This window comes from Kogia breviceps, chromosome 12, assembly GCF_026419965.1.
Source record: "Kogia breviceps isolate mKogBre1 chromosome 12, mKogBre1 haplotype 1, whole genome shotgun sequence".
NCBI lineage: Eukaryota > Metazoa > Chordata > Mammalia > Artiodactyla > Physeteridae > Kogia > Kogia breviceps.
Window position 1 is genome coordinate 30,849,321 of NC_081321.1, and position 13,944 is coordinate 30,863,264.

The following is a 13,944-nucleotide window of genomic DNA, read 5'->3' on the forward strand; positions in this document are numbered from 1 at the left end:
TCCTCCCGGACCGGGGCATGAACCCGTGTCCCCTGCATTGACAGGCGGACTCTCAAGCACTGTGCCACCAGGGAAGCCCACTTTTGTATTTTAATAGCAGTATTTTCACATTTCAATTTTTCCCTTGACATGGAAATACATTGTTTTCAATTTAATTTTCATAAGGTCCCACCCATTGGGCAGTCAAATTTTTGGAAACCTTAAAACCCTAAAGATAGTTATTCAAAAGTATACAGAAAAGATCACTAATCTCTGTCATATGTTATCAAACACATGAACTTTATCCTTTAGCTTGAGAGTGATTTTACTCTTTTAGACATAGTTTAATGTTAACAGAAATACAGGCAGAAAATAACTGAAATGTCTTATGCTCTACAGTAAAAAATTTGGCAAAATTATTCTTTCAGAAATATAAAGAAAAATCATGTATCATAAATGAGCATTGGAAACACTTACCAAAGAGAAGACCTGTGTGTTATAGAAAGTAAGGAAATTCCAGCCCCTTTCGCAGCCTGAAATATCTTTCCTTCAACATCAATGCTGACAGCGCTGGTGCATTCATCCAGCAATGCATATTTTGGTCTTAAAAATAAGTACAAATACATTAAAATTTTCCATTTTGAATTATAAATCTTTATTTGGGCAATATGAGCTGCAATATTAACAATTTTAAAGGAGCAAAAGAGAAAAATGACAATATTAAAGGTGATAAATAAGAAAGCAAAAAAGCAGTCATTACCCCTATTTGGACTAGAATTTCATATTCTTCTTAGATTTTACTTTTTAAATTAATTTTTATTGGAGTATAGTTGCTTTACAATGTTGTGTTAGTTTCTACTGTACAGCAAAGTGAATCAGCCATATGTATACATATATCCCCTCTTTTTTGGATCTCCTTCCCACCTAGGTCACCACAGAGCACTGAGCAGAGTTTCTTGAGCTATACAGTAGGTTCTCATTATTTATCTATTTTATACATAGTATCAATAATGTGTATATGTCAATCCCAATCTCCCAATTTATCCCATCCCCCTTTTCCCCCTTGGTGTCCATATATTTGTTCTCTACATCTCTTCTTAGATTTTAAAATAGATTTTTTTTGATACCTGCTCATAATACAATATGCTTTATTGCAGATGGGTGAATCGTGAATATGAGGCAGAGTAAAAATGAGACAGCTTACTGAATGCACTTTCCTGCAGCACTCAGGTTCATTCTTGGTGACAAGGTTCTGACTAATTAACACGAAAAATACATTACACATAGTAGCTAACTATCAAACAGGTCACAACCCTGTTGGCAAACATTTATTGAGAAGATAATTTTATCAACAATGTGAGTACCTAATCACAGTTAATGGAATTTCATTGACCCAAGACCCTGCAAAAGTAAGTACGCTTAATCTGACAAATTTAGAGTAGGCATTTAACCTGGTAACTTTGAGACCATTTTCTTAAGGAAAAAGAATCAGTAAATATTTTTCTGATTATACTCAACAATTTTTTTCCTAGCTCAATTTTTACTCTGGAAATGACTGTCTGATACTATCAGAGGCACCTATCATTTGCCACCATTTCCTTCTGATAACTCTCTCCCTTCCATTTTCACCCCACAGCTCTTTTTCTTTTTTTCCCTTTCTCTGTCTTCTTTCAAGGCTGTCTGGACTTATTTGGTACTCAGTAGCATGACTTAGTTTTGTTAATGGGACCAAAGGTCAACTCATGCACTGTCACATTTATTGTTTATTTCATAGCTGAAAATCAGTACCAAGTCTTTACCAGGACAACCTCCTCTGATATTTTAGAATAAATGACAATGAAAGTCCAGGACCAGATGGCTTCACAGGAGAATTCTACCAAACATACAAAGAAGAACTTACACTGATCCATCCCAAACTCTTCCAAAAAGTTGAAGAGGAGAGAACACTCCCAAAGACATTCTAACGAAGCTACCATTACCATGATACCAAAAGCAGACAAAGACACCACCAAAAAAGAAAATTACAGGCCAACAACTTTGGTGAATGTAGACACAAAAATTGTCAAAAAAATTAGCAAACCGAATCCAACAACACATAAAAAAGATCATACACCACAACCAAGTGGGATTCATCCCAAGTTCACAAGGATGGTTCAAAATAAGCAAATCAATCAATGAGATACACCACATCAGCAAAAGAAAAGATAAAACCACATGATCATCTTGAAAAATGCAGAAAAAGCATTTGACAAAATTCAACATCCATTCATGATAAAAACTCTTACCAACGTGGGTAAAGAGGGAACATACCTCCACATAGTAGAAGCTATTTATGACAAACCCACAACCAATATAATACTCAACAGTGAAAAGCTGAAAGCCTTCCCAGGAAAATCTGGAGCAAGATAAGGATGCCCACTCTCCCTCTTCCATTCAGTATAGTATTGGAAGTGCTAGCCATAGCAAGCAGGCAAGAAAAAGAAATAAAACGTATCCAAATTGGAAGAGAAGAACTGAAATGAATTCAGCAAGGTAGCAGGTTGCAAGATTAATATACAGAAATGGGTTGTATTTTCTACACTAACAATGAAATATCAGAAGGGAATGCAAACAAACAATCCCTTTCAAAATCACATCAAAAAATAAAATAAAATACTCAGGAATAAACTTCACCAGGAGGTGAAAGACTTATATGCTGAGAACTACAAAACATTAATAAAAGAAATTGAAGATAATTCAAAGAAATGGAAAGGTATGCCACATTCTTGGATTGGAAGAATTAATACTGTTAAAATAGTACACAAAGCAATCTACCGATTTAATGTGATCCCTAACAAATTACCTATGACATTTTTCACAGAACTAGATCAAATAATGCTAAAATTTATATGGAACCATGGAAGACCAGAATTGCCAAACAATCCTGAGGAAGAAGAACAGAGCAGGAGGCATAACCCTCCCAGACTTCAGGCAATATTACAAAGCTACAGTAATCAAAACAGTGTGGGGCTTCCCTGGTGGCGCAGTGGTTGGGAGTCTGCCTGCGGATGCAGGGGGCGCGGGTTCGTGCCCCGGTCCGGGAGGATCCCGCATGCCGCGGAGCGGCTGGGCCCGTGGGCCGTGGCCGCTGGGCCTGCGCGGCCGGAGCCTGTGCTCCACAACGGGAGAGGCCACAGTAGTGAGAGGCCCGTGTACCACCAAAAAAAAAAAAAACAGTGTGGTATTGGCACAAAAACAGCCATATGGATCAATGGAACAGAGAGCCCAGAAATAAAGCTACACGCCTATGGACAATTAATCTTTGACAAAGGAGGCAAGAATACACAATGGGGAAAAGACAGTCTCTTCAGCAAGTGGTATTGGGACAATTGGACAGCTGAATGTAAATAAATGAAGTTAGAACACACCCTGACACGAAAAATAAATTCAAAATGGCTTAAAAACTTAAATATAAGGCAAGACACCATAAAACTCCTAAAAGAGAACACAGACAAAACATTCTCTGACATAAATCGTACCAATGTTTTCTTAGTTCAGTGTCCCAAGGTAATAGAAATAAAAGCAAAAATAAACAAATGGGACCGAATCAAATTTGTAAGCTTTTGCACAGCAAAGGAAACCATAAGCAAAATGAAAAGACAACCTATAGACTGGGAGAAACTATTTGAAAATGATGTGACTGACAAGGGCTTAATTTGCAAAATATACAAACAGCTCCTACAATTCAATAACAGCAACAATAAAAAAACAACCCAATTGAAAAGTGGGCAGAAGACCTAAATAGACAATTCTCCAAATAAAACATACATATAGCCAAAAGGCACATGGAAAGATGCTCATCATTGCTAATTATTAGAGAAATGCAAATCAAAACTACAATGTGGTACCACCTCACACCAGTCAAAATGGCCATCAAAAAGTTTACAAATAAATGCTGGAGAGGTTGTGAAGAAAAGGGAACCATTTTACACTGTTGGTAAGAATGTAAATTGTTACAGCCACTAAGGAAAACAGTTTTAAGGTTCCTCAAAAAAAACTAAAAATAGAGTTGCCATATGATCCAGCAATCCCACTCCTGGGCATATACCCAGATAAAACTATAATTTGCAAAGATACATGCACTCCTATGTTCATAGCAGCACTATTTACAATAGCCAAGACATGGAAGAAACCTAAATGTCCATCAACAGATGAATGGATAAAAATGAGTATACAGAAACACACACACACACACACACACACACACACACACACACACACACACACACACACACACACACACAGGAATATTACCCAGACATAAAAAAGAATGAAATAAGGCCATTTGCAGCAACATGGATGCAACTAGAGATATCATATGGATATGATATGTGGAATCTAAAATATGACACAAATGAACCTATCTGTGAAACAAAGAGACTCATGGACATAGAGAACAGACTTATGGTTGCCAAGGGGGAGGGGGTTGGGGGAGGGATAGAGTGGGAGGTTGGGGTTAGCAGATGTAAGCTATTATATATGAAATGGATAAAAAAAAAATCCTACTCTATAGCACAGAGAACTGTGTTCAGTATCCTATGACAAACCATAGGAGAGGAAATTTTTAAAAAAGAATGTGTGTGTGTGTATATATATAACATATATACATATACATATTATACATATAATACATACATATAATATACATATATATATAATATATTTTATAACCAGATCACCTTGCTGTACAGGAATAATTAACACAGCATTGTAAATCAACCATAATTCAATAAAAAATACATTGTAAAAAATAAAATAGGGCTTCCCTGGTGGTGCAGTGGTTGAGAATACACCTGCCGATGCAGGGGACACTGATTCGTGCCCCGGTCCGGGAAGATCCCACATGCCGTGGAACGGCTAGGCCTGTGAGCCGTGGCCGCTGGGCCTGCATGTCTGGAGCCTGTGCTCCACGATGGGAAAGGCCATGACAGTGAGTGGCCCGTGTACCACCAAAAAAATAAAATAAAATAAAATAAATGACAATGAAAAGATACAAATTGAAACCAGTATTAAGTTCTCATTTAGCGTAAATAATTATTTAGTACTGCAAACTGTTTTTCTATGATGGACTTGTTTATCAATAAGGTCCTGTTACCACCTGGGGGGCCAGGTATAGTCAGGGGTAATAGATACAGGAGTCAAAGCCAACTTTAACACTCCATTTGACTTTAATATCAGCTCTCTATGCAAAGAATGAAAAGATCACTGCAGGTTCCTCTTGACAACAGAAATAGTTTTGCTGGTTAACTTTTGGTTACTGTTGTGGTTTAAGTATTAAGCATTATTTCTTTGTCTCAGAGTTGATTTCTGTTTGTGGACGATTTTCTTAAGTGGAAACGAGGGAGAAGGAAAGGAAGTATAAAACAGAGAGGTTTGTAGTAAATTTTCCTTTTTCTATAAATCCCTTTTCAGTAATTAGAGTCCATTGAGCTAAACAGAAGACATGCCATTTTAGAATTAGAAAAATAGCATATTTCTTACCATCCATTGTCATAGCAACCCCTAGCCTATCAGATATAAGATGTATCAAACACTTTGTTTTCTTGGTGGGATGGGTTGTGTGTGTGAGTCTCTGTGTGTACACATATGTAAATATATTAAGCAATGGTTGTAAGCTGAAACTGATATAACAAGGTAAAACATTAGATAACATTGTTTCTCAGATTTTCCTTCCATTCTCTTTTGGTGCATGATCAGAAGAGTGAGCCTTGAGAAGAATCTAGTCTATTCCCCATAAGAAGGGACTTTTCTGGTTATTCTTTAAACATTAAAATTAAAGTACTCTTGGTCAAGGCCTGTTGGACCAGAGTCTGGCTCGGCACAACCATGTGGCTCACAAGGTCTTGGTGCTCCGGCCGGGTGTCAGGCCTCAGCATCAGAGGTGGGAGAGCCGAGTTCAGGACATTGGACCACCAGAGACCTCCTGGCCCCACATGATATCAGTTGGTGAAAGTGCTCCCAGAGATCTCCATATAAATGCGAAGACCCAGCTCCACTCAAGGACCAGCAAGCTCCAGTGCTGGATACCACATGCCAAATAACTAACAAGACAGGAACACAACCCCACCCATTAGCAGAGAGGCTGCCTAAAATCATAATAACTTGATAGAAATCCCAAAACACATCACTGAACGCAGTCCTGCCCACCAGAAAGACAAGATCCAGCCTCATCCACCAGAACACAGGCACCAGTCCCCTCCAGCAGGAAGCCTACACAACCCACTGAACCAACCTTAGCCACTGGGGGCAGGCAACAAAAAAACCCAGAAACTATGAACCTGCAGCCTATGAAAAGAAGGCCCCAAACACAGTAAGTTAAGCAAAATGAGAAGACAGAGAAATACGCAGCAGATGAAGGAGCAAGGTAAAAACTCACCAGAGCAAACCAATGAAAAGGAAATAGGAGGTCTACTTAAAAAAGAATTCAGAGTAATGACAGTAAAGATGATCCAAAATCTTGGAAATAGAATGGAGAAAATACAAGAAACGTCTAACAAGGACCTGGAAAAACTAAAGAGTGAACAAACAACGACGAGCAACAAAATAAATGAAATAAAAAATTTTCTAGAAGGAATCAATAGCAGAATAACTGAGGCAGAAGAACGGATAAGTGCCCTGGAATATAAAATAGTGGAAACAACTGTTGCAGAGCAGAAAAAAGACAAAAAAATGAAAAGAATTGAGGACAGTCTCAGAGACCTCTGGGACAACATTAAACACACCAACATTCTAATTATAGGGGTCCCAGAAGAAGAAGAGAAAAAGAGACAGAGAATATTTGAAGAGATTATAGTTGAAAACTTCCCTAATATGGGAAAGGAAATTGTCAATCAAGTCCAGGAAGTGCAGAGAGTCCCATACAGGATAAATCCAATGAGAAACACGCCAAGACACATATTAATCAAACTATCAAAAATTAAATACAAAGAAAAAATATTAAAAGCAGCAAGGGAAAAGCAACAAATAACATACAAGGAAATCCCCATAAGGTTAACAGCTGATCTTTCAGCAGAAACTCTGCATGCCAGAAGGGAGTGGCAGGACATATTTAAAGTGATGAAAGGGAAAAACCTACAACCAAGATTACTTTAACTAGCATGGATCTCATTCAGATTTGACAGAGGAATTAAAAGCTTTGCAGACAAGCAAAAGCTAAGAGAATTCAGCACCACCAAACCAGCAATACAATAAATGCTAAAGGAAATTCTCTAGGCAAGAAACACAAGAGAAGGAAAAGACCTACAAAAACCAACCCAAAACAATTAAGAAAATGGTAATAGGAACATATATATCAATAACTGCCTTAAATGTAAATGAATTAAATGCTCCAATCAAAAGACATAGACTGGTTGAATGGAAACAAAAACAAAACCCATATATATGCTGTGTACAAGAGAACCACTTGAGAGCTAGGGACACATACAGACTGACACCGAGTTGACGGAAAGAGATATTCCATGCAAATGGAAATCGAAAGAAAGCTGGAGTAGCAACTCTCGTAACAGACAGAAAAGACTTTAAAATAAAGTCAAGAGACAAAGAAGGACACTACATAATGATCAAGGGATCAATCCAAGAAGATTATAATGATTGTAAATACTAATGCACCCAACATAGGAGCACCTCAATATATAAGGCAAATGCTAACAACTATAAAAGGGGATATCGACAGTAACACAATAATAGTAGGGGACTTTGACACCCCATTTGCACTTATGGACAGATCATCCAAAATGAAAATAAATAAGGAAACATAAGCTTTAAATGACACATTAAAGAAAATGGACTTAATTGATATTTATAGGACATTCCATTCAAAACAACAGAATACACATTCCTCTCAAGTGCTTATGGAACATTCTCCATGATAGATCATATCTCGGGTCACAAATCAAGTCTTGGTAAATTTAAGAAAATTGAAATCATAGCAAATATTTTTTTCTGACCACAATGCTATGAGACTAGATATCAATTACAGGAAAAAAATGATCAAAAATACAAACATATGGAGGCTAAACAATGCACTACTAAATAACCAAGAGTTCACTGAAGAAATCAAAGAGGAAATCAAAAAATACCTAGAAACAAATGACAATGAAAACATGACGGCCCCAAAGCTATGGGCTGCAGCAAAAGCAGTTCTAAGAGGGAAATTTATAGCAATAGAATCCTACCTCAAGAAACAAGAAACTTCTCGAATAAACAACCTAACCTTTCACCTAAAGGAATTAGAGAAAGAAGAACAAATAAACCCAAAAGTTAGCAGAAGGAAAGAAATCATACACATCAGATCAGAAATAAATGAAAAAAAAATGAAGGAAACAGTAGCAAAGATCAATAAAACTTAAAGCTGGTTCTTGGAGAAGATAAACAAAATTGATAAACCATTAGCCAGATTCATCAAGAAAAAGAGAGATAAGACTCAAATCAACAGAATTGGAAATGAAACAGAGAAGTAACAACTGACACTGCAGAAATAAAAAAGATCATGAGAGATTACTACAAGCAACTATATGCCAATAAAATGGACAACCTGGAAGAAATGGGCAAGTTCTTAGGAAAGCACAACCTCTGAGACTGAACCAGGAAGAAATAGAAAATATAAACAGACCAATCACAAGCACTGAAATTGAAACTGTGATTAACAACCTTTCAACAAACAAAAGGCCTGGACCAGATGGCTTCACAGGCGAATTCTATCAAACATTTAGAGAACAGCTAACAGATAACAGCTATCCTTCTCAAACTCTTCCAAAATATAGCAGAGGGAGGAACACTCCCAAACTCACTCTATGAGGCCACCATCACCCTGATATCAATACCAGACAAAGATGTCACAAAAAAAGAAAACTATAGGCCAACATCACTGATGAACATAGATGCAAAAATCCTCAACAAAATACTAGGAAACAGAATCCAACATCACATTAAAAGGATCATACACCATGATCAAGGGGGGCTTATCGCAGGAATGCAAGAATTCTTCAATATACACAAATCAATCAATGTGATAAAACATATTAACAAACTGAAGGAGAAAAATCATATGATCTTCTTGAAAGATGCAGAAAAAGCTTTCGACAAAATTCAACACCCATTTATGATAAAAACTCTTCAGAACGTAGGCATAGGGGGAAATTACCTCAACATAATAAAGGCCATATATGACAAATCCACAGCAAACATCGTTTCCAATGGTGAAAAACTGAAACAATTTCCACTAAGATCAGGAACAAGACAAGATGCTCACTCTCACCATTATTATGCAACATGGTTTTGGAAGTATTAGCCACAGCAATCAGAGAAGAAAAAGAAATAAAAGGAATCCAAATCGGAAAAGGAGAAGTAAAGCTGTCACTTTTTGCAGATGACATGATACTATACATAGAGAATCCTAAAGATGATACCAGAAAACTAGAAGGAATAATCAGTGAATTTGGTAAAACAGGATAAAAATCAATGCACAGAAATCTCTTGCATTCATCTACACTAATGATGAAAAATGTGAAAGAGAAGTTAAGGAAACACTCCCATTTACCATTGCAACAAAAAGAATAAAATAGTTAGGAATAAACTACCTAAGGAGACAAAAGACATGTATGCAGAAAACTATAAGACACTGATGAAAGGAATTAAAGATGATACAAACAGATGGAGAGATATACCATGTTCTTGGATTGGAAGAATAAACATTGTGAAAATGACTATACTACCTAAAGCAATCTACAGATTCAAGGCAATGCCTATCGAACTACCAATGGCATTTTTCACAGAACTAGAACAAAAAATTTCACAATTTGTATGGAAACACAAAAGACACCAAATAGCCAAAGCAATCTTGAGAAAGAAAAACAAAACTGGAGGAATCAGGCTCCCTGACTTCAGACTATACTACAAAGCTACAGTAATCAAAACAGTATGGTACTGGCACAAAACTAGAACTATAGATCAATGGAACAGGATAGAAAGCCCAGAGATAAACCCACACACATATGGTCACCTTATCTTTGATAAAGGAGGCAAGAATATAAAATGGAGAAAAGACAGCCTCTTCAATAAGTGGTTCTGGGAAAACTGGAAAGCCAAATGCAAAAGAATGGAATTAGAACACTCCCTAACACCATACACAAAAATAAACTCAAAATGGATTAGAGACCTAAATGTAAGGCCAGACAATATAAAACTCTGAGAGGAAAACATAAGCAGAACACTCTATGACATAAATCACAGCAAGATCCTTTTTGACCCACCACCCAGAGAAATGGAAATGAAAACAAAAATAAAAAAGTGGGACCTAATTAAACTTAAAAGCTTTTGCATAGCAAAGGAAACTGTAAACATGACAAAAAGACAACCCTCAGAATGGGAGAAAATAGTTGCAAACGAAGCAACTGACAAAGGATTAATCTCCAAAATATACAAGCAACTAATGTAGCTCAATATGAAAAAGAAAACAACCTCATCCACAAATGGGCAGAAGACCTAAATAGACTTTTCTCCAAAGAAGATATAAAGATTGCCAACAAACACATGAAAGAATGCTCACCATCACTAATCATTAGGGAAATGCAAAATCAAAATTACAATGATGTATCACCTTACACCAGTCAGAATGGTCATCATCAAAAAATCTACAAACAATAAGTGCTGGAGAGGGTGTGGAGAAGAGGGAACCCTCTTGCACTGTTGGTGTGAATGTAAATTGATACAGCCTCTATGGAGAAGAGTATGGAGTTCCTTAAAAAACTAAAAATAGAACTACCATACTACCCAGCAATTCCACTACTGGGCATACACCCTTAGAAAATCATAATTCAAAAATAGTCATGTACCACAATGTTCATTGCAGCACTATTTAGAATAGCCATGACATGGAAGCAATCTAAGTGTCCATTGACAGATGAATGGTTAAGGAAAATGTGCCGCATATATACAATGGAATATTACTCAGCCATAAAAAGAAATGAAATTGAGTTATTTGTAGCAAGGTGTATGGACCTAGAGTCTGTCATACAGAGTGAAGTAAGTCAGCAAGAGAAAAACAAGTACCGTATGCTAACACATATATATGGAATCTAAAAAAAAAAAAAAAAGGTTCTGTGAAACCTTAGGGCAGGACAGGAATAAAGATGCAGATGTAGAGAATGGATTTGAGGACACAGGGAAGGGGAAGGATAAGCTGGGACGAAGTGAGAGAGTGTTATGGACATATATAAACTACCAACTGTAAAACAGATAGGTCGTGGGAAGCAGCCATATAGCACAGGGATATCAGCTCGGTGCTTTGTGTCCATCTAGAGGGGTGGGATAGGGAAGGTGGAAGGAGATGCAAGAGGGAGGGGATATGGGGATATATGTATATATGTAACTGATTCACTTTGTTATACAGCAGAAACTAGCACAACATTGTAAAGAATTATACTCCAATAAAGTTGTTTAAAAAAAGAAAAAGTACCCCCCAAAATAAAAATAATAAAAATAGTAATCCTTTTAAAAAAATTAAAATCCTCTCAAAAAGAGTATACAATTTTGATACTTAATACTCCTTGCCAACGTTCTCCATTTTATTTAGCTCAAGTGTTCCACATTACAACTCAAATCTTGTTATTAACCCTTTGAGAATGAGGGGAGGCACTTTCTCATTATTACACTTTTCCTTCACTCAATTTTTAAAAAATTTTACTTTTAAAAGAAATTTATTTATTTTATTTATTTATTTTTGGGTTCATTGGGTCTTTGTTGCTGTGTGTGGGCTTTCTCTAGTTATGGTGACCTCGGGCTACTCTTCGTTGCGGTGTGCGGGTTTCTCATTGCGGTGGCTTCTCTTGTTGTGGAGCACGGGCTCTAGGCTTGCAGGATTCAGTAGTTGTGGCAGGTGGGCTCAGTAGTTGTGGCTTGCAGGCTCTAGAGGGCAGGCTCAGTAGTTGTAGTGCACGGGCTTAGTTGCTCCAGAGCATGTGGGATCTTCCCACACCAGGGCTCAAACCCGTGTCCCCTGCATTGACAGGTGGATTCTTAACCACTGTGCCACCAGGGAAGCCCTATTTTTACTTTTTATTGAAGTATAGTTGATTTACAGTGTTGTGTTGATCTTTGCTGTACAGCAAAGTGATTCAGATACACACACACACACACACACACACACACACTTTTTTTTGCCCCTCCTCAGCCATGCTGCGTGGCATGTGGGATCTTAGTTCCTTGACCAGGGATCGAACCCACACCCCCAACACTGGAAGCATGGAATCTTAACCACTGGACTGCCAGGGAAGTCCCTATACATTCTTTTTTGATATTCTTTTTCATTATGGTTTATCACAGAATATTGAATACAGTTCTCTGTGCTATATAGTAGGACTTTATTGTTTATCCATTCTATATATAAAGCTTACATCTGCTAATCCCAACTTCCCACTCCATCCTTCCCACAAGCCCCTCCCCCTTGGCAACTACCAGTCTGTTCTTTCTGTCTGTGAGTCTGTTTCCATTTCATAGAGGGGTTCATTTGTGTGATATTTTAGATTTCACATATAAATGACATCATATGGTATTTGTCTTTCTCCTTCTGACTTACTTCCCTTAGTATGATAATCTCTAGTTGCATCCATGTTGCTGCAAATGGCTTTATTTCATTATTTTTTATGGCTGAGTAGTATTCCATTGTATATATGTACCACATCTTCTTTATTCATTCATCTGTTGATGGACATTTAGGTTGTTTCCATGTCTTGGCTATTGTGAATAGTGCTGCTCTCAACATAGGGGTTCATGTACCTTTTTGAATTATAGTTTTGTGCAGATATATGCTCAGGAATGGGATTGCTGAATCATACGGTAGTTCTATTTATAGTTTTCTGAGGAACCTCCGTACTGTTTTCCACAGTGGCTGCACCAACTTACATTCCCACCAACAGTGCAGGTCCTTCACTGGATTTAACATTTCTATTTAATTTTCTTTTTTTCTCAATAAATTCTGCTTTTCAACTTGCTCATCTTCGCTCATCTTTCTGTGGAGCACTAAGTTCTTTCCACTGTTATAACTTTATTCAGTATCATATTATATCCAAAATATTTTAGATACAAAAGTTTCAAGTATTTAAGTTATAGGTACTTAAAATCTCTTTAGGTTAGCATCTTTTTTTTTTTTTTTTTTTTTGCAGTACACGGGCCTCTCACTGTTGTGGCCTCTCCTGTTGCAGAACACAGGCTCCAGATGCGCAGGCTCAGCGGCCATGGCTCACGGGCCCAACTGCTCCGCAGCAAGTGGGATCCTCCCAGACCAGGGCACGAATCTGCGTCCCCTGCATCGGCAGGCGGACTCTCAACCACTGCGCCACCAGGGAAGCACAGGTTAGCATCTTTTAAATTAATGCCTGTTGTTTTTTCTTACAGAGTTTATCCTATTAATACACTGACACAGTGACAAATTTATGGTCATACCTTACATTCCGTCATATTACATTTCACCAATTATGCTGGGGATCATATTACTGAGTATTTATGGACGAGGCTCAAACAGATTCAGGGTAATAGTGAGTAACAGCTAGTCATAAATGTCACACTGTAAAGGTTACTCTTGAATCTCACCAAATAATCTCAAAAAGGTCATTCCAAAATGCACTTCACTAAAAATTCTGAGTTCACAAATTTTGGTTCATATTTCTTTAGCTTGCCATATTCTTGAACTAACTGTGTCATTATTACAAATACCATGTTATTACACAATATTTTTTCATTAATAAAATCCAGGTATAACACAAAAATAATAAATATTTGTATGATTTAATTTATATGAAATTGTAGAACAAGAGAAGTAATTTATAAGGATAGAAATCAGAACAGAAATTGTCTACGGAGAGATTTGACTGGAAAGGGGCATGAGAGACTTTGTATGGTGATGGAAACATTCTTTATGTTAATTGAGAT

The 13,944-nt window shown here is 37.2% G+C and overlaps 1 protein-coding gene across 1 annotated transcript in view; it reads right to left on the minus strand.

The window, feature by feature from the left end:
- The window catches only part of ABCD2 (ATP binding cassette subfamily D member 2), a 92,517-nt gene that overhangs the window by 15,076 nt on the left and 63,497 nt on the right, over positions 1-13,944 (minus strand). The window contains exon 9 of the mRNA XM_059082257.2: positions 457-582. Within this exon, the coding sequence (XP_058938240.1) occupies positions 457-582 (126 nt within the window). The remainder of the gene's footprint in view (positions 1-456; positions 583-13,944) is intronic.